At 38.2% G+C, this 22,859-nt stretch overlaps 1 protein-coding gene across 2 annotated transcripts in view; it reads right to left on the bottom strand.

Moving 5' to 3' along the window:
* Positions 1-22,859, bottom strand: part of INVS (inversin) — a 203,367-nt gene that overhangs the window by 34,223 nt on the left and 146,285 nt on the right. For both annotated transcript variants that reach the window (XM_024193599.3, XM_024193600.3), the window contains exons 8-12: positions 18,614-18,785; positions 10,546-10,701; positions 9,119-9,348; positions 7,844-7,950; positions 3,291-3,503 (exon numbers count right to left, since the gene is read on the bottom strand). In XM_024193599.3, coding sequence (XP_024049367.2) covers positions 3,291-3,503; positions 7,844-7,950; positions 9,119-9,348; positions 10,546-10,701; positions 18,614-18,785 — 878 coding nt within the window. The remainder of the gene's footprint in view (positions 1-3,290; positions 3,504-7,843; positions 7,951-9,118; positions 9,349-10,545; positions 10,702-18,613; positions 18,786-22,859) is intronic.

Below are 22,859 nucleotides of genomic sequence, written 5' to 3'. Positions count from 1 at the left end.
TGCGTTTCTGTTGCTGACAACACTTCTGGTCTATTAAAGACTGAGGGGTGCTCTGTAGCATTGCTATAATAAATAAATAAATAAATTAATTAATTAATGGAGATATCCTATTTCCTAGAACTGGAAGGGACCTTGAAAGGTCATCGAGTCCAGCCCCCTGCCTTCACTAGCAGGACCAAGTACTGATTTTGCCCCAGATCCCTAAGTGGCCCCCTCAAGGACTGAACTCACAACCCTGGGTTTAGCAGGCCAATGCTCAAACCACTGAGCTATCCCTCCCCCCCAGTAAAATGTCTACTGATGTTTAATATTTGGTTTCGGTTGTGTTTGGTTACTTGAGGTTGTATGTGAATTGAGGTATGTATGTGGAAGGGATCGAAGTGTGGTATAGTTTTGAGATGCATTTTGCTTTCAGGATTTATTTGTTGCAGAGAAATGAAAGGGAAATGTTTTGTGGAAATGCCGTGAGATAGGAATCACATCTTCATGTATGTTTGTACTGTGTCTAGCAAAATGGGGCCCTGGTCCTAATCAGGGCCTCTAGGCACTGCTGTAATAAATAATAAATTTCTGTACAACCAGATATTACAATTGAGAAGATTCTTCTGTGGGTTGTTTATAATAAAAGAGTTTTAAAATATCTCTTCTGTGAGTGCTGAAGTAGCAGAATTGAGTAACTTAATTAAGCTCCGTCCACCGAATAGGACATGAAATATCTGAATGCTAGTTTCTTTTAGCTGGGTAAGTGGCAATATTTTAATACTGAGACAAATGGAAAACATATACATCTTTATGTAAGTGGCAACATTAGCACGAGTGGATTAGGACTCAATTTGTCCCTCTTGAATATTGTGGAACTTCAGACTACAAAGTTCTATAAAGTGTATTTTAGTTGCTTGATAGAACAAGCAGCTAAATTATTTTGATTAAATTCACCTGTTCATTGAAAAGTTATATTCTTAGTATATAATCTCATCACAATGCTGGCACTAAGTCAATTATATAAGTAGAAGGCCATTCATATTCATCATGTTTTATGTATAATTACTTGAATTATATAAATTATTTAGTCTATATGCTTTCTAATCCAATGTCAGTTTTAAAGTACTTTTCTAGTTAAAAAAAACAACAACAAAAAAACCCAGTGTGTAGAAAATCTTTGCACAGTATATGAAACCTACTACTTTTGCCTTTCTTGTCTGTAAAATCCTTACAAAATTCCACTAGTTGGTGAAGTACTACCTTCTTTTTCTAAAACAAAGTTAGCTAAGGCAAAGTTAGCTATCGATAATCAAACCGTGGTCTTCTAAATATCTCCCATTTATTTTCCTCATCTAATTATTAATATCTTCTCCAAGCTGATGTCAGACTAACTAGAGCATAAGTTCCATTCATGCCCCTGTGAAAATGTTTTGGACACCTTTCTCTCTTCACTGTAAGAATATCGGTAAAATGTCTACTGATGTTTAATTAACAACTTTGTACTCTGCAATATTTTGTCAAGTTCTTGGATTTTACTTAAAGCGTGTAACTTTAAGTTAGAATTATTGGGGGGGGAGGGGAAGAAATCATATTTAAAGCAATCTATAAAGAATCTGACTTTTCACTTGGTGCAGTTTTGTGAGTTTCACTGTGATGGGTGATCACAGATTATGAGAAAGTTGTGAAATGCTGCTTGTTTTCATTTTAGAGCAGGTTGCAAAGCTTCATAAAATAGACGACAAATTTAATTTCATACCTACCCAATGTTTATTTTGAAACACCTAAACCATATTCTCTTTAAATACTAGTAAGAGACTCCACATTAAAAAAATAAATCACGCATTCATATTGCAAAATTCAACACTTATAACATAGCAGTTGAATTGTGGATTCAAAGCCTGTGGAAGTGGGATGTGGAACAAGCTACTGGAGGAAGTCAGAGAGAACCCTAGAAGAATCACCTACTTGTTAAAGCTTTCCCAGCATAACCAAAGTCAAGAGGAAAAAACAAACAAGTAAAGCTTCTTAGTATCTGGGAAAGGTAAAAGGCAAAATCCCCTATGCAGACATTCACTAGGAACAACTACCATACACAGATGTAAAACAGCTACTACAGTAATGGGTGATATAGAAACATCCTATATAGATTAGATAGGATGTGGATGTCAGATAAACTGCAGATGTTTGGAGGGAACATGAGCATTGTTCATCTGATCGGTTTCTGTTCCCTTTTAATTTACCTTGTTACTTGGCTATTAGAATACTTCATTTAGCCTTGCACTTCTGCTATGAATTGGTATTTACTGTGGCTTTAACAATCTAAGATTAAAAAATAGGGGAAGGCAAAAGTCATTTTATGCCTGCCCTCGACAGGAAGATAATTTAAAAAGTTTCATTTGCTGTTCTGTAACTGGTGAACTCGTTTCATCCATGTGAAAATCTATTTAAGTTCCATATTTAATAGCTTCTTCTCCTTCTACCATCTTGTATTTCCTTCATTTCTTGCTCCACTGCTCACTCACTTTTTGCCCACATACACTTTTGCTCACTCTCAACTTCCCCTTTGTTTCTATCCTTCATTCCTATAGTCTTTTGTTCACTGTACTCCTGTTAGGTAACTCCTTTAGAGAGACAAGGTGGGTGAGGTAATATCTTTTATTGGACCAACTTCGGTTTTTGAGAGAGGTCTGAAGAAAAGCTCTATATATAGTTCAAAAGCTTGTCTCTCTCACCAACAGAAGTTGGTCCAATAGAAGATATTACTTCACCCACCTTGTCTCTCTAATATCCTGGAACCGACACAGCTACACCACCACTACAGGAAACTCTTTTCTCTTTTTAAAAAGAGAAGTACTGAAAAACCAGCTAACAGGGTTAATATAGAGCAGGACTGGCACAGGCAAGTGTTTAGAAATTGATTGGGTGGGAAGTCTCTCTTCACTTCCCAACCCCTGAGAAACAGAGATAAGGGGGGCAACTCATCAGAGGAAGAATGATTCTCAGAGGGAGGGAGGATAGTATCCTGCATGACACAGGCTTAGAGTTATCCATCACCACAGAAATGATAAAGCTTCAAGAAGTATTTGATTATTTAAAAAAAAAAAACCCCTCCAAACATAAATGTATTATATAATGTACCTATCTATACACCATCTGGTAGAACACTAGATTTTCCTTTAAGGGAACAAAGACATTATTTCTAAAAAGATGTAAAAAAATATAGAGCAATTCATCTGTAAACTGTTATTGTCTTCAACAATTTCATTTTTAATAGCTTCATTTTTGCACTCTCCATGTGTCAGACTTACTTGGCAGCAGCATCTTTTCTCAGCTGTTCATGCTTCATTAGAAGATTTTTTCTGTCTTGGAAAGCCTTTCTAACCTTGTATCCTTTGTAGACAGCTTGGATTTTGAAGGCAGCAATGTCCTGTATGGCAGCTATAGACAGAGCACCATGTTCTAACATAAACTGAATCACCTCATGGTGTTCTCCAAGCAAAGCATAATCAAGTGGCGTGTATCTAAAGACAGAAAACATACAAGTGTTATGATAGATTAGATTGCCAGTCACAATGTATATTTTTGGTTTAAAAAATGAGATGGAAGAGCCACTAATGAGGAAACCTCCGCTAAGGAAAGTATTTAACACCTTTTTCAGAGAACCACTTTTCCAAATTCTGAGGATCTGACAGATTCCATACCTTAACATGTTTCTTTAAAAAGAAGATTTGAGCAAGCAATTAAGACTTAGGTGTTCCTTGAGGCTCATTTACAAATATGTCCTCTGGGAGATGCACGGAGTTCCTAAATTAAATGTGTAAGTGAAAAATGCCCATGATGTTAGATTAGGTGGCATTCTGGGTTATTTGCACAAGTATTTCTCTTTTGGGGACTTGATTTCAAATTCTGGTTTAGATCATAAGCAAAAATGAGCTTGGTAGTCCCATTTTACCCTCTAGCTAGTGAATCTTTATCCACATAAGAATACCACATAAATACTGTAATTACACAATTAACAAGGTTTACAGCTTTGACAAAGAGAGGCCAAAACAGAAATAGCAGTGATTTTGCAGGACAGGTTTAAGTGCCTTGGCAGAGATGTGTTACAGAAAGATTGACGATATTATGACCAACTATAGCACGTGGTATTACTTCCACACTTTCAGGGGCATTAAAGGGTAAATTTTTTACAAAAAGACTTAGGAGACTAAGTCCCATTTTCAAAAGCCACTTACCGGCCCAAGTGGCACTGGTTTTCAACGGGACCTAGGCAAAGTCAGTTAGGGTATGTCTACACTACACCACCACCCACGGTTGACCCAGGTCAGCTGACTCAGGATCGTAGGGCTCAGGCTGTGGGGCTATACAACTGCAGTGTAGATGTTTGGGCTCAGGCTGGAGTCCAGGCTCTTGACCCTTCCCCCTCACAGCCCGGCAGACTGAGCCCTGAGAGCCTGAGTCAGCTGACCCTGGCCAGCTGCAGGTGTATTTATTGCAGCGTAGACACACCCTTAGGCACTTTTGAAAATTTTAGCCCAAATTCACACAAGCAGTAAAGGGCAGCAAAATGTACACAGAACCCCCACTTGTACTGAAGTGCCCATGCTAGGAAAATACATTTATTAACTGAATATTAGTGGCAACAGTATAAAAATGATGCTTATACAATATATCAAGTTAAACAGTTAGTATCAATGTATGAGGTAGTAAAAATTAAGGCTCTTTTTGATGGTAACCAGCAAGGATGCAATGCAGATAAAGACAGGAAGAACAGACAGACAGCACAATTGGACTTGCCATATGGTGATGGTTTGATGGGAAGATTAGAGTGTCTGAACTGAAATGTCAATAGGAATAAAAGGCAATGACAGAGCATGGAGATTTGTAGGTCAAGGTGTGTTGCTGATAAAACATTAAATGAGACAGAAAGATTTGAAATAATTCTTGGACAGATACTACTGAAAGGAGCTCACTTGAGAAAAATCAATTTTAAAAGTTTACCTGCTGTTTTGAAAATTTTTAATTAACAGATACAAAAAGATATTAAAGCATATTTTTAGGTTCCTAAAGCATGAGTGTCAACAGAGGTTACTTACCTGTAACTGGAGATTCTTTGAGATATGTGGTCCCTATCTGTATTCCACTAGCCCCACTCCTTCCCCTTTGCTTTGGATCCTTCTGACTGGCAGTAAGAGAGGAACTGGAGAGGTGTCAATTCACAATGCTCCTTATGTCCTCAGTTCTGAGTCTGAGGAGGGCAACTGCACAGGCGTAGACCAAGGGACACTGCATGCCAGAAATCTCCGATCTCAGGAGCACGGTGTGCACTTGTTCCCTTGTGTGGAATACACATGGGGACCAGCTCTTGAAGAAGGAGCCACTATTACATTTATAAAAAAATCACTGAGCTCATTTTGACTCTCTCGTCTCCCATTTACCTTTCTCAAAAGCCTTCTTTGCTCTTGAAATGTCCCGTCTCTTGGCAGAAAATAACATTCTGTGACAATCTGATGTTATTTTAAAAAGGCATTCTTAAAGAGTTTTTTAGGATCATGATATTTCAAAAACAGTTTGGTCTAGAAACACCAATTTGTTTTATTAATTTGTCCTCAGTGAGATATTTAGGACTGAGTTTTAGAAGACTGGTAGTTACATTTAGACTTGTATTAAAGTTGCAAATATTTATATTCTGGAGCTATGAATATTAACTCTTTAAGCCAAGTGGTATGGTTTCACAATTTGTGCAAAGGTAGGAAGCTGCTAAACCTCCCTTGAGAGTGCTATTAGAAAACAGCAAATGGATGCCTCCCCACCATAGGGGCACCATGCGTTAACATGTGCAAGTGTGTATATTTGAATGTCAATCTATCAAAATCAAACTAGAACTCTGCACCTTTTAAGGTTCACTCATTCCCAATTATGACCGAGTTTAGACATATGACACACTATTTGACAAATGCAAATGTAGCATCACTATCGGTGCAATATTAAGGTTGAATATTTAAATACACAAAATTCTGGAAATTCAAAAGTGAAGGTTCCTATAACAAGAATGGCACTCATATTTAGAAGACTACTGCTTATGCTCCTAAATGTATGGCTTACTATGTACAGTATGTGCAATGTGGCTGAGTTTCTGGAATGTTGTTGCAGCCTTAATTCTTCAGCTTCCTGAGATTAGTGCATTTATGTTCTTAACTGTAATTCTGTATTAATATAGTATTTTTAAATTTATTTTCCTTGTCTTTTAAAACAGTAAAAGAAACAAACAAAGAAAAGGGAATAGAGACATGCAGGTGCATTTAGATTAGATAATGCAATTATAAGTAAGAGCCTATCTGAATGTGGGATCTAAGGATCACGCATACAAACACAGTGATGCCAGGAGGGGAACAGAGGGCTTCCCTAGATGCTAATGAAGTGGTTATAGGAATACCAGGGTAAAAATCTTTAACCTGAAGTTCTTCAAGCACCATTAGCAGCATTCTTTAAGACAGGTAGAAGGCTGTTCATCCTCCAGTTCTCTAGTAGAATATCTGTTTTTAATAGTATAAATTAAAATTAATTAAAATACAGCTGTTTATTTTCATTATTTATTGAAAGCCACTATAGACAGCATTAGAGGAACACAACTGGGAGCTGCTTAATGCTTTCTACTGTGGTTTTCACTAGAAAACTGACAATAAATTGCTCTGCAGGACAGGAAGAGAGGTCTGGATGGTCAGAGTAGGCAACAAAAACAAATGATAGGGGTAAGCAAGGCAATTAAAAAAAAAACAAGGGAGACGGGATGGAAGAAAAACCCTGCAGCACTAATGTACATGGCATTTTAAATCATTCTAGTGATTTTTGAAATGTTGATGTACTCATATTTATTTAGCATGTCGATCGATAATTTTGTTTATGATTGTGATGAAGCTGTCTTCTTGAAAAGAGGTACCAAAATATGTAGTAGTGCTGATTACCTGCAGTCATGTGACCAATTTAAACTATCACAACCCAAGATTTTTAAATCAAAAACTATTATTTATATGTCAGTCAGAGACAAAGAAAACGGATGCAAATTTATAGTCACCCTATGATTATAGAGGGATTTATTTTTAGTTGGATCATCAGAATACAGATAATCACCAGATAATCTGCAATAACTATTTTTAAAATACAATTTTACTTTTCTCTTTTCCCCAGATCATGCCCTCACTGAACTGAACAGCAAAACTCCAGTTCACTTCAACAGGAGCAGGATTGGGCCCTTTATAGACATCTGTTAGTAGCTTTGTGAAAACGAACAGCTCTGTCATCTTTTAGTGACACAGTATAAGAAAAAAGAAAGCAGAATTTAATTACAGAAAGTGTATTTTGGAGTTTTTGAAATAAGGTTGTACCAAACAGAAGAACATAGGGTTGAGGTGGAATAGAAAGACTCATTTCCTAACTCTAATAAGGTGAATAGGGCAAATAAAACTTAAGTAAATTTACTTTAATTCACTGTATTTCTGTTCATTTCACTGTTATTGTGCGAAGCACCAATCCTGAAAGAATTACACACATGTCTAAGTTTACACACTAAGAGTAGCCTCATTGCCTTCAATGAGATTACTCACAGAGGGTAAAATACACAGAAGTCTTCTGCAGGATCAAGGCTGAAAAGTACAATAGAAATTTAAGATAAAGGTTCGAACAGTCTTATTTGAAAAATAGTGTCTTCAACTGCATAATTTAACTACTCTCCAGTCCTGAGATTACACCAGTGTTTTTAGACATGTTCAAGCTCATGTTTCTCAGACAATATTTCAACACGTGACAGACAAACCAGAGTAGGTTTGCTAAATTAGAAAATAATATGTTTAATAAACTGTACCTCTCTTCATTGTTCTCCATGTGATTAGGGAAAGCATCAAAACCCAGCAGCAGCTTTATAGCATCAAGGTAGCCATTGTTACACAGCCAATGTAAAGCAGTCCTTCCCTATAAACCAAACATATATGAAGTAAGAGGTTTATTAGCTGCTAACTTTGTATTGCCAAAAGAAAAATAGCATATGGTGTCATTCAGGGCTCAAATGGACGTTATGACCAAACAAGTGGTTCCAAAATACATCTTGTCCATTAAAAAAAGAAATAAAGAGTTTAAAAGCAAAAATCACTGAAAAGATTTTTAAAAATAGATCAGGGCCAAATTTGCAGCTGTGCAGAATTTATACTCTGTGAAGTTAGCAGAAGGAAATCTGTCTCTAAGTCTCCTTTCTGTTCCTGAAATCGTGGGCCAACTGGGGCCAAAACATCCCTCTGTAATTTAGACTGGCCTAAGGACCAATATAAATGATGCTAGTGGATGTAGTCTTGTAGGGCCATGGATCAGATGGAGCACCGTGCACTCTGCCGCACTTTGGCAGACCCCCCAACATTCCACCTGCATAAAGTGCATTGGGGGCAGGTGGCACAGAGCTTTCCATGCCAGTTCTAAATCTCACAAGGGTTATCCCATGTCAGGAGAATCCTCAGCTGACCTTTTGTATTCTAGGACAGAGAATTTGTCCTAGAATACAAAATCTATTTTGGCACCAAGTTTCACTTAGTGCCTAAGGGAGGGAGCAAAGGAATATACAAGCAAACTGCAATGTTCTTCTTCGCCCTTAAGGGCTAGACACAGACAAATAATTGCTGCAGTTCTTTCGGCAAGTTTGTTGCACCTCACTTGCTCTATCCTCACTAACACATGCTGGGGAGAGACATGGTGTGGATTATAAAATTACAGTCCCTTGTTAAATATTTAAATAAGAAAACAACAAATAAAGAATAAGGAGTTTTTAAAAGGATAATTTTAAGATGTTAGCTTTATATGGAAAAGCCAAAGGACAATATGGAAATGTGCATCTTCAGTTTATGGTGTATATTAAAATAATAATCTTTGATCAAGCCCTAAAAAAGTGAAACATGAAGGGAAAATAGTCTTAGGGCTGCTTTTCCTTCCCCTACAATAGCAGTGAACACAGATTCATCGTACCACTGGTGTGAAAAGCAAGGATTAATGCCACTGTGCTGCAGAAAGCGAAGGATATGCAGGAAGGAGAATATACTTTCAACTTATGCTTGGTCTGACATTAACTTAAATGACACAGTGAAGAACAACAAACCTCTTTATCTTGAATATTTGGATCTGCGTTGTTTTCCAGTAACACGACCATGCAGTTAATATAGCCTCCATATGCAGCACACTGCAAGGGAGTTCTACCTGCATAATCCTGCACATTTGGGTTGATTTTATTTTCTATCAAAATTTGACATACATCAGCATTTCCACCCAGAGCTGCCCAGTGAAGGGGAGAATGGCCATCTTGATCAACCAAATCTACTCTTGCTCCCCCTGTAATAGCAAAACAATATTTGAACATCAGCAATAAAAACACCAAAATATTTTTGCACATCAGAGAAAGGGGAGATTAAGCCCGTGTCATCTTGGAACACCTCTGATAAACAAAAGACCATGGGGTAACATTTTCAAAGTCGCCTAAGTGACTTAAAAGCCCAAGTCCAATTTTCAAAAGTGACTTGGGCACTTAGGAGTTTCAATGGGAGCTAGGCATCCAACTTGCTCAGGTGCTTTTGAAAATCACATTAGGTGCCCATCTATAACTTTAGGTGCCCAAATACCTTTGAAAATCTTGCCCTTAGGCGCTTCAGTTCTTTTGACTTTAAATGAGATATAGGCTTCTAAGTGCCTAAGTCATGTTTGAAAATGGAACTTAGATGCTTTTCAAAATTTTACCGCTAGCCTCACCATATTATTATGGGCTTTTGCAGTTATTTCCTTTTTCTTTACTCAAGTATGTAAAATTATTTTACCCAAATCAAATTCATTTATTTAATTTCGTTTCCCCAAGGTGCTCTTACAACAGTTAAAAAATACAGTACAAAAACCACAAAAAAGCCACAAAATATAACAATCATTGGCTCTAACCAAACCAAAACAATAACTGTCCGTATAATAATACAACTATAATGATTCATACCAACTCATTGCTTCCACAAAAGCCAAAGAGAAAATATGAGTGTAGACCAAATGTGATGCTTCTATAAATGCTGGCAGCTAAGATGATACGACTATATCTGTGTAATATAACTATTTTCTTTTATGGTTTCTATTATTTCTAAAATTGTCTACAAAATAAAACTTTGTTTATAATAAAAAGTTACAGGAAAAACACATTCAAGTGATTATATCAAAAAAGTTGAAGAAAAGCTGTATTTGAAACAGGTAAGCCATTTACATGTTCAAAGATGGCTATTCAACCATTCTCACCAATGGTAAACAAAATTTAAATTGATCTCATTTATAGGAAAGAGAAAAAAAATACTATGTGAGGTTTTAGGAGATTAAAGGGTACTGGAAGAGACTTGTGGGGACAGTGGGTAGAGACAATGAAATGTACTATACATAAATCTTTCCCTACTGGACTAATTTTGGGCTCTTCGCTTTGTCCAGCAATGTCATTTATTTTACAACCTACCTACAACAGCATTTTTACTCTGTGAATGGATTTGTAAATTTGTGACAGCTGACCTTTAATGAGTGTCTGTATCACTTCTTTGTGTCCCATTTCACAGGCTCGGAAAAGTGGAGTGTGCTTCATTACATCCGTTGCATCTACCTGTGCATTATGTTCTAAGAGCAATTTCACAGTGCTGACATGGCCAGAAAGGGCAGCAGCATGTAATGCTGAAAGAAGAGTTAGAAATTAGACAATGACAATTAGAACTGTCAAAAATAATGATTCATTTCAATAATTTTGGTAGTAGTGTGACCAGATGTCCCGATTTTATAGGGACAGTCCCGATTTTTGGGTCTTTTTCTTATATAGGCTCCTATTACCTCCCCCCCGATTTTTCTCACTTGCTGTCTGGTCACCGTATTTGGTAGAGAGAACTGCCATTCTATCATAAAACTGTGAACAGCTCAAAATATAACAAGTGACAGGCAATCACTACTTCTCCCTTGCCATGCAAACAACACAACAAAATACATGACATAAAAAGGCGGCAGCTTTGTTACACATTCTTTACTAATGCAAACACAAATTCAAACCTCACCAGAAGTTCGACTGATTTATACTGAATTGATAGAAGGACAGTAGCCTCTTCCTGCTGTACACTATGATGCTACTGCCTCCTTTTTTTACTACTCCTATTACTGAGTCACCCCACTACAGATAACACTGCCTATTGCTACTGCAACAAAAAGAAACAAAACCCTAATTTATTTCTCTGAGATTTTCCTGCTAAATACTAGATTTTCTTTCAGACATCAAATAAAATGGTCTCATTTCACACTAACATGAGAGAAATGTTTTTCTGCGAAAGATCTTGGAGATGTGCTGCCACTGGATCTCTGTTCTGAGGAAAACGGAGTGGAAAGTGCAGAAACCAGCTGCAACTGGCTCCCGTAACAGTAAATACTGCATTGGAAGTATAGTGAAAATTCTTATGGTATAGAAAGGAGGAGGCAGCTGAAAGCAGCTGCTTCCCTCCCATTCCAGTATTTTCTTTTTTCTGACCATTGCATGTAGTTTTGCAAATTTTATGGGGAAAGTGAAAAGTGGGTGGGTAGTGTGAGTCAAGCAGGGTGATAGTAAGTGACAAAGGATGGTTTCTTTATATGGCAGTAAGAGAATATCTGGATTTCCTAATGTTTGTTAACACTGTAGATATTTGTAAAGTAAATGTAGTGTTGTTTTTTGGGGCTCCGTTGAAACTCTTTTTCACACTTAACTCTTTTGCTAGATCATGCCATTTTGGCACAATCCCATGTCAAGAGAGAGCAAGAGCAGTGCAAGCAAGATGAATTTTGCCTCAGTGGCAGGTGCAGCAACCAAATTGCTTCCTTAAAGAGATGCAGCATACTCCTCGCCAGCCAATCATGTGACAGACCAGATTCATGGCTCTCTGCTCCTTCCCTCCAGGGGAGTAATTTGGGAGTAGGTCCTGTGCTCCTTTCATTGCAGGGACTGCAGTTTTGCCTGCCCTTACATAGGTCATGCTAGGGTGTGAATCTCCTTTATATCCTGCCCCCATTTCACACACGGGTGTAAGCTAGAGTCTAACCCTTTCTTAACAAAGATTTTCATTTAGGACAATGCATAGCTAATAAAAGGCCATACATTCCCTTCTTCTTTGGGGTACAGCAGGTAGCAAAAGGGACCAAGCAAAAGAGCTTGGGAATCAGGGGGGAGATTCACTCTCGATGGGATGTTCCCACTTGCCCCAGAACCAAGGAAATCCTTCTGTATGAAAGTCACATGGGATAGGTTCTGCAGACTCCTCTCCTTTCACATTTCCACTCTGTTTTCTTACCCCTGAATCTATGCACCCTCCACCTCACTCTGGCTCAGCCCAGAGATCACAGCACAAATCCTTCAGCCGGGCCTGAGACGGCAGGAGGATAGTAAGATGTTGCTTGGTTTCAAATGATGTTACTATCATCCATAACCTCATCCCACTGGAGCTATCGACTGGACTTGAATTTGCCAAAATACAAGTTCAGCTAACCCAGATGCTTCTTCATGGAAAATCAAGCCACAAAGAGTGAAGAGATTTCACCAGATTTGTTGAAATGGAGGGCAAATGTTTTGGAGATTTGCTTGAAATATTGATTTTACGTGCTTTGGAGTGGTAAATATATATTAAAAACCTCCTAACTGTAAGAACAGTAGGAGAATGGAACAAACTGCCTAGGGAAGTCGTGGAAGCTCCTTCACTGGAGGTTTTCAAAAAGAGGCTGGATCGCCATCTGTCTTGGATGGTTTAAACACTACAAATCCTGCATCTTGACAGAAGGTTAGACTAGATGACCCTTGCGGTCTCTTCTAACCTTATGGTTCTATGATTCTAAACAATCCAAATAGTAAGTTGAATCATGAAGAAAATCAGTCTCAAAAGTATACTTTTAGTACATCTTTTTCCTACAAATTACTTTTCTGAGGACACAAATTCTGAGTAATTTAGAATGAATATATAAATATGCACATTTATAAGTGCCAGTTACAGTAGATTAAACCAAATGCTACCTTTACAAATGATCTTTTGATCATTACGTGAGCTGTACTTATTTAAAATTTCATTTGTTCAGAGAGTAAAACTAGGTGCTTAAAAAAATATCCAGGTGTCTCTAATTTTCTCAGGTTTAATATACATAATGCCAGATAATGATCATTCCTGAGCTTGTGTGTCAGGGGTAGGAGGTGGAGGAAACAGAGTCCTTATCCACCCTTTGTGCTCCTGTGCAAGGAGTAGCTAGAATCCTATACCTCACATTCCTTGAATGCTAGTGAAGGAGAGGTTTAGTGCTGTCTCAAACACAAGACACACTACAAGGACCACTGCTGGGAGGTACTGCTTGCAGCACTATGCTACAAGATGTATCAATGGCCAGTCTTGTATGTGTTCCTCCAGCGTACTGAGGCATTGCGACTGCCTCTGTTTGCCACAGACTGAGTGCCTATGTGAACGAATGCTGATACAGTGCCCATGTACACCCACTTACGCAGCTGCAGTTCTAAAAGCTGCAATCTACTTCACAGAGTATATACACGGTCAGTAAAACAAACCCTAAAGTGTCTAGCCTTAATAACTGAAATCATATGTGCATAGTTAACAGTGATGCAAATTTTTGCACAGAACATTTACACTATACAGTCAATTTTTAAAAATACACTAATGCTTAATTGTTAGGGCTATCATGGGGGAAAATCATTAATTATGTACAGAAGCTTCAGTTACATTAGTGAAAGGAAGCCAAAATCACTGAAAGCTCCACTAGCAATTTGGGTGGGTGGCTGGATATACATGGAAATTTGACAAGAATGAAGTAGGTCCCTGCTGCTTAGCAGATTTGGATGGGTGTTGATTACATGTTCTGACCCCACAATAAACTCTAGACTCTGTGTTCTGTATTGCACTCCTTATGAAACTGAAGGCAATAAGCTACTCAATCAGATAACAGATGGAGTGTATGCAATAATACAATAGAAAAAGAGCTGCTGTGTCAGCTTGGCCTGGTTCTTCCCCTCCATCACTCATTCTGACGCAGGCATCTTGTTTCCCACTCTGTGCTCAATATTTTCTTGTAAGCAAAATTTTCTCTGATGGAGTCACGGTGACTGAAGAGATTCTTCAGCCAGCTGGTCACAATAGAACCTTTGTTCCACCGACAGTCAGATCCCTCATGATTGTACACAGTCAGTGACGGCAGAGCTATAAAGCTGCCCCTGCAATGCTCTTGCAGCGCTGATCCCTGAGAACAGTGAAATTCCTTTTCCTTGGTGTCATTTTCCTGCACAATAAGAAACATCTTGATGTTCTATCAAAGCTTTGTCCTGAATGGAGATTTTGTTCTTTATAAGTAAATGCAAAAAAACTACATTAATGCGATGTTACAGCTGAGCTTTACCCAACACAAGCACAAAAGTCAGGAAATTCAAACTTGTGGTCCCCACAGCAACTGTATCCCAGTCCCTTTCGGCTTGTGCACTATTTTCAATCTTAGTTTCCCAAAAACCATGGGAAACATACAAAGCCTTCTAAAAAGATAAGTCTGGGATAAGGGAGTGATTTCGGGGTGGTGTATTTGAGTGATCTTCTGTTAACTGGAGGCCAGATGAACTGAATATGGAAATTCTTATGCTAAAACATATAAATTCAATATGGCCAAGTTCAGATTGCTTGGAGACAGGGAGGCAACAGTGGCATAATTTTGCACTTCTTGACTTTTAACGTGTGCAACTCAATTGTAGCTTTGCATTAATGGGTTGTTTTGGGGAGCTTTCTTCTTTTGCATTCATTTTTTTGGATTAAAAATTCCTCACCAAAACATGAAGGTTAGAAAATAGTCACACATTACTGCAATGTGCTATGTGAGACAGAAAGGACCGTGAGACGCTTTGTTTACCTGAGCGTCTGCAGGTACAGCTGCTCGCAGTTCCCAGTGGCCGTGGTTCACTGTTCCCAGCCAATGGGAGCTGCGGGAAGCGGCGCAGGCCGGGCCACCGCTTCCCGCAGCTCCCATTAATTAACTTGCGTTAACTTGAGCTAATTCTGCAGTGACCTACCCTTAAATTAACTATTCTCGAGTTAGGTTGACTGAGAATGGCCATGTTATGAAATAACACTTGAGCTACACAGAGTGGTTGCATTACTGCACAGTGACTATATTAATAGCACAGAGAAATTGAGCTAGCAGCTGATGAGCGATTTCAAGCGTTAGCTTACATCCACTGATGGACCCTCCAACTCAAGTTAAGGGTCTCTGTGTGTGGATAGGACTCAAGATAGGGGAAACATTCAAGTTATAACTTGAATTAACTCTGCAGTGAAGACACCTGAAAGGTTTTTAAAAAGAGGTTTTCTGTATAGAAATTCAGGAGTTTTCAATTCTGACTCTACGTATTGACTGGTGAAGTATTAAGGAAATGGAATGTGATCAACCAAGAAGGAAAGAAATATTTTTACTCAAACACTCTGTTAACATTTATCCAATGTAAATACAAGGGAAAAAAGCTCTCTCGGGAATTCAATTCCCCACACGGTAACTAAAAGAACATTCTAATATACACCTCTAAATCATCCAAGAAGTCCTTCCAACAACAATAATAGATGAGATGAGGGAAAAATAATCAGAACAAACCCTGAAAGCCAATCAACCAAAAAATCATAACCAAACCCCTCCTCCAACAAAAAGTTTTCAGACAAACCTATTTTCCTCCTTTCCAAGTCATCTTTAAATAACAAAGTTCTGTCAGTTCAGCATGAGTATTAAAAATATCATAGTCCTCTGCTTAAGAGGAGCAATCTGCCACAATGTCCAGGTCCAAAATTCCTCTCCCCTCATATTGTGCTATGCACAGATTGTCTGACTGGTTGCCACCCCCCTATCTCCTACATGTCACTGGTACATCTGTGTGTATGTGTGGATAGTTTGTAAAGCACCTTGGAATCCTTTGAGATGAAAGGTGCTGTATAAATATAATAGCAGCATATTATTATTACAAAATTGTATGACTTTTTCTATTAAATGAGATTGAATTCAGTTACTATGAGAACCATAACCTTGAACTTCATGACTTTTGTGTTTTAATTCTGAACCACTGTGCTACTTTCATTAAGCTTTTTGCATTGTCTAGATAATAGGATGTAAAAGACCTGTTGGGTTACCACATTTAACCTCTTGCGTTGGCACAGTTTTAGTATATTAATCCTACTAATATGATATGTATCCTATTGATGGTTTTCATGCTGATGACTCAACCACTTCACTGGGTAGCTTATTATATTACCTACAAGTTTTCTTCAGCTATTGAGAAATGTTTATTTATATTCAAGCTGAAATGTCTCCATTTTTAGTAGGGTTTTCAATTAATTGCAGTTAACTCACGTGATTAACTCAAAAAATTAATTGCGAATAAAAAAATTAATCGCAATTAATCACAGTTTTAATCGCACTGTTAAATAATAGAATACCAATTGAAATGTATTAAATATTTTTGGATGTTTTTCTACGTTTTTAAATATATTGATTTCAATTACAACACAAGTACTGCAGTGCAATCTCTTTGTTGTGAAAGAGCAACTTACAAATGTAGATTTTTTTGTTACATAACTGCTCTCAAAAACAAAACAATGTAAAACTTTAGAGCCTTCAAGTCCACTCAGTCCTACTTCTTGTTCAGCCAATCACTAAGGGCTGGTCCACACTACCCGCCTGATTCGGCTGGTAGAGATCGATCTTCTGGGATCGATTTATCGCGTCTCATCTGGACGCGATAGATCGATCCCAGAAGCGCTCCCCCGTCGACTGCGGAACTCCTGCTCGCCGAGAGGAGGAAGCGCTGTCGACGGGGGAGCCTGCCTGCGCCGCGTGGACCCGAAGTAAGTAAATTTAGTTCTATCTAGGAAACGTCGACTTCAGCTACGCTATTCTCGTAGCTGAAGTTGCGTTTCCTAGATCGATCCCCCGCCCCAGTGTGGACCTGCCCTAAGACAAATAAGTTTGTTTAAATTTACAGGAGATAATGCTGCCCGTTTTTTATTTACAATGTCACCTGAAAGTGAGGACAGGCGTTCGCATGGCACTTTTGAGGCCGGCATTGCAAGGTATTTACATGCTAGTTATGCTAAACATTCGTATGCCCTTCATGCTTCGGCCACCATTCCAGAGGGCATGCTTCCATGCTGATGATGCTTGTTAAAAAAAATAATGCATTAATTAAATTTATGACTGAACTTCTTGGGGAAGAATTGTATGGCTCCTACTCTGTTTTACCCGCATTTTGCCATATATTTCATGATATAGCAGTCTCGGATGATGACCCAGCACGTGTTGTTCTTTTTAAGAACACTTTCGCTGCAGATTTGACAAAACACAAAGAAGGTACTAATGTGAGATTTCTAAAGATAGCTACAGCACTCAACCCAAGGTTTTAGAATCTGAAGTGCCTTCCAAAATCTGAGAGGGGCAAGATGTAGAGCATGTTTTCAGGAGTCTTAAAAGAGCAACACTCTGATGCGGAAACTACAGAATCCGAAACACCAAAAAAGAAAATCAACCTTTCTGCTGGTGGCATCTGACTCAGATGATGAAAATGAACATGCACCAGTCTGCACTGCTTTGGATGGTTATTGAGCAGAACCTGTTATCAGGATGTACGCATGTCCTCTGGAGCAGTGGTTGAAGCAAGAAGGGACATATGAATCTTTAGTGCATCTGGCACATAAATATCTTGCGACGCCGGCTACAACAGTGCCATGCGAATGCCTGTTCTCACTTTCAGGTGATATTGTAAACAAGAAGCGGGCAGCATTATCTCCTGCAAACGTAAACAAACTTGTTTGTCTGAGCGATTAGCTGAAGAAGAAGTAGCACTGAGAGGAGTTATAGGATCTAAAGTTTTACATTGTTTTATATTTGAATGCAGTTATTTTTTGTACATAATTCTACACTTGTAAGTTTAACTGTCATGATAAAGAGATTTCTCTACACTACTTGTATTAGGTGAATTGAAACATACTATCTCTTGTGTTTTTTACAGTGCAAATATTTGTAATCAAAAATAAATATAAAGTGAGCAGTGTACACTTTGTATTCTGTGTTGTAACTGAAATCAATATATTTGAAAATGTAGAAAATATCCAAAATTATTTAAATAAGTGGTATTCTATTATTGTTTAATAGTGCAGTGTTTAACATTAATTTTTTTAATTGCGTGATTAATCGTGATTAATTTTTTAATTGCTTGACAGCCCTAATTTTTAGTTTTTAGATAGTTATTACTTATTTTACCCTTCAAAACTACAGAAAGCATCTCCCTTCTAATATTAATGTTTATTTAATATTTGCATAGTGTAATATCTCCTTTTTCTCAATTGGTTCTCAAACAGAAGAACTGCTCTAATCTGCACAAAAAATGGTTGTTCTCTCCCCATACTGAAGACCCTGGGACTGCTAATGTGTAAAGTTAAGCCCATGCATAAATGTTTGTAGGATTTTACCTAAGTGTATAAAATGACTAATGACTGTTTCTAGCAGTTTTTTTAACCAAATGCAAGCATCTAATAGCTCTTTACTGTAAAGCAAGCCTTACCTGTGCCAGCATATTTATCTGCCATATTGATGTCAATGTCCAATTTTAAATTCAGCATAGTCCTGATGACATCATCACTGCCTTTCCCAGCTGCCCACATAAAGGATGTTCTTCCCTCAAGGTCTGAGTCATCTTTCACAGAGGGATGTTTCAAAAATACTTCAACTGTTTCCTGCAGAAAAACTTCACTGAGTAAGAATGCCATTGAAATTAACATAAAAAGAGTCTGTAATGACAGAAGAAACTATTGTTTTGTTTTGCTTAGCAGTTTTTGCTTAAGAAGCAAAACAAGGCTTCATTTTTCCTTTTTAAGGTTATATATAATATGTCTCATAACAACATTTCTAGCTTGTAATATCATCACTTATATAGTGTTGGAGGATTCTCAATCCTGATCATTCTGTTATTCTGTAACTATGCCTATTTCTTGTTTATAACACCCATGGCTATGTCACAAGTTATGAATACACTGGTCTTATTCTGATTTCACTTAATTTTCTGTAACTTGAATTTTACTGTCAAGCATCATGCATACATCACTAGAATGCACAAGATGTACAATCACAGTGAGGGAAATGATGGGACAACATTACTAGAAATAACCAAGTTGACAAACAGCAGAGCAATGCAAGAAAAAAAATTCCTCTTCTTTTTTCAAATTTGGATACGACTTCACGTGAATAGAATTTAATTTTTCAAAGACCACTAAGTGATCCTATAACAGTTTCACTGTATGATAGGTAACATCTTTAGAGACAAAACCACTATTTCTAATAGTAAATAAAATAATCATATTATTAAATTACTAAAATATAGTACATCAGAAGGATGAGAAAAGTCGTAACAGCTTAGCCCAGGCTTTCCATTGTGTAATCGACACACTAGACCCTCTCTTTAAATCAAAGAAAAAACTCCTGCACCTCTTCCTCGGGTGATGCTTTGGTTTTAAGTTGTCAGTGACGTAAGACCATTCTAATTCACCTCCCAGCATCACTAATTCCACTACAGTTTCTAAAATAGCAAATTATAAGAAACAAAACAGCCTAAAACACAGAAGAATCACCCTTCCCAGCTCTCTAGGCTAGGTATATGTGCTCTGAGCTCACAGGACCCCACCAGCCGAAAGCCAGCAAGTTATATTGTTCCTACAGCCAGGTCTACAGTACCACTTACTTCAGCATAACTCACATTGCTCAGGGGTGTGAATAAGCCACCACCTTAACAACGCAAGTTACACCAACCTAAGCGCCAGTGTGGACAGTGCTATATGATAGGTAGACCTTCTCCAGCCGACGTAGCTACCGCCTCTGGCAGAGGTGGATTTATTATACTCACAGGAGAGCTCTCTCCTGTTGGCATAGAGCGTCTTCACCATATGTGCTATAGCAGCTTCTAGTGTAGACTAGCCCTATGTCAAACACAAGTTGTTCGGCTCAATACTGGAGTAACTGGGTGAAATTTAAGGGACTGAGGGTCAGACTACATGGTTGAATGAATCCTAGAATATCAGGGTTGGAAGGGACCTCAGGAGGTCATCTAGTCCAACCCCCTGCTCAAAGCAGGGCCAACCCCAACTAAATCATCCACCCCCAACTAAATCATCCATCCAGAATGGTCCCTTCGGATCTTAAACTCTATGAATTTATGAATCTAACTTGCAGAACAACGAGGTCTACTTTCCAAATAAACCCACTCGTTTAACCTGATGCTGGTTCTGTAGTTAATGCCTGTAGTAAAGGAAGGGGTAGTAAGGGGTAGATCAGTTTGGGAGAGGGAACTACGGGTTCTGAAGGGCCAGTACAAATGTTGAGTATTTGATAGTACATAAATACCTCTTAATGGGTAGATACATTACAAGTGGCAAAGTGTAAAATACTTACATTTTTATTTTTGATCAGTTTGTCTATGCTAAATGAATTACCAGGTGAAGACTTAAGGAAAAAAATAAATGCTAAGATACCCCTGTGGAAATAATTCAAGAAAGTTTGCATTCAGGACAGTCAGGAATAGGTCTGTACCGGTGAGTTCATCTTCATTTCCTGAGCTCTCTGCACAGTGAGTAAGCTACCTTTTGAGTTCAACCTAATGTATTCCAGTAGCTCCTGAAACTGGGAAGGAGCTGATGGAGCTGTCTTCTGAAGGGAGGGTTTGTAGCTTGGTAGAAGATGAGATGGGCAGCTTGAACCTGGTTGTCTGTACAGATAACACCAACAGCAATAGAGCTTGTTTTTGAAAGGGAACTGTGCTCACTCTTAGCGCCACCACAAAGCAGGGGCAAGCTGGTAGTAAACAGGATGTTGAATGTATGCATCCCTGAATGAGGCTTGAGAGTCATTCTTCTAAGAATATAAGAATGGCCATACTGGGTCAGACCAATGGCCCCGTCTAGCCCAGAATCCTGTCTCTGACAGTGCCCAATGCCAGAGGCTTCACAGGGAATGAACAGAATAGGGCAGTTATCAAGTGGTTCATCCCTTGTTCTCCACTCCCAGCACTTAGAGGCTTAGTACCCCCAGAGCATGGGGTTGCATCCCTGATCATCTTGGCTAATATCTAGTTCTTTTTTGAACTCACTTATAATTTTGGCCTTCACAACATTCCCTGGCAACGAGATCCACAAGTTGACTCTGGGTTGTGTGAAGTAGTACTTCCTTTTGATTGTTTTAAACCTGCTGCCTATTAATTTCATTGGGTGACCCCTGGTTCTTGAGTTACATGAAAGAGTAAATAACACTTCCTTATTTACTTTCTCCACACCATTCATGATTTTTTAGACCTCTATCATAACCTCCCTTAGTCGTTTCTTTTCCAAGCTGAAAAGTCCCAGTCTCTGTAATCTCTCCATACCCTAATCATTTTTGTTGCCTTTCTTTGTACCTTTCCCAATTCTAATATATCTTTTTTGAGATGAGGCGACCAGAACTCAAGTATGCAAGGTGTGGGCATACCATGGATTTAAATAGTGGCATTATGATATTTTTATCACATTAATTATAGCCTATCATATCTTTCCTAATGGTTTCTAACATTCTGTTCACTTTTTTGACTGTAGCTACACATTGTGTGGATGTTTTCAGAGAACTATTCACAAAGACTCCAAGATCTCTTTCTTGAGTGGTAACAGCTAATTTAGACCCATCATTTTGTATGTATAGTTGGGATTATGTTTTCCCAATGTGCATTATGTTGCATTTGTCAACATTGAATTTCATCTGCCATTTTGTTGCCCAGTTACTCAGTTTTGTGGGACCCTTTGTAACTTTTCACAGTCTACTCTGGATTTAACTATCTTGAGTAATTTTGTATCGGCTGCAAATTTTGCCACCTCATGGTTTACTTCTTTTTCCAGACCATGTATGAATATGTTGAATGGTACTTGATCCAAGTACACATCAATGAATATTTACCGCTCTGCATTCTGAAAACTGACCATTTATTCTACCCTTTCTTTCTTGTCTATTAATCAGTTACTAATGTATAAGAGGATCTTCTCTCTTATGCCATGACTGCTTACTTTATTCATCCACTCGATCACCCTTCTCCACACGTTTGTTGACACTCACCAAAAAATTCTAAAAGATTGGTGAGGCATGATTTCCCTTTACAAAAGCTATGTTGACTCTTCCCCAACAAATTGTGTTCATTTATATGTTTAATAATTCTGTTCTTTACTACAGTTTCAACCAATTTGTCTGGTACTGAAGTTAGGCTTACTGGCCTGTAATTGACAGAGTTGCCTTTTTTAAAAATTGGCGTCACATTAGCTATCCTGGAGTCATCTGGTACAGAAGCTGATTTAAGTGATAGGTTACGTATCACAGTTAGTAGTTCTGAAATTTCATATTTGAGTTCCTTCAGAACTCAGAGTTCCTTCAGATGGTGAATACCATCTGGTCCTGGTGACTTATTGCTGTTTAATTTATCAATTTGTTCCAAAACCTCCTCTAATGACACCTCAATCTGGGACAGTTCCTCAGATTTATCACCTAAAAAGAGTGGAAATCTTCCTCACATCCTCTGCAGTGAAGACCAATGCAAAGAATTCATTTAGCTTCTCCGCAATGGCCTTATCTTCCTTGAGCACTTCTTTAGCACCTCGATCATCCAGTGGCCTCACTGACTGTTTGGCAGGCTTCCTGCTTCTGACGTACTTAAATTTTTTTTTGCTGTGAGTTTTTGTGTTGTGTGCTAGTTTCTCTTCAAATTATTTTTTGACCTGCCTAATTATACTTTTACACTTGACTTG

This window comes from Terrapene carolina, unplaced genomic scaffold (genome assembly GCF_002925995.2).
Source record: "Terrapene carolina triunguis isolate 2854851 unplaced genomic scaffold, T_m_triunguis-2.0 Scaffold229, whole genome shotgun sequence".
Taxonomy (NCBI): domain Eukaryota; kingdom Metazoa; phylum Chordata; order Testudines; family Emydidae; genus Terrapene; species Terrapene triunguis.
This window is presented reverse-complemented; position numbering and strand designations above follow the sequence as displayed.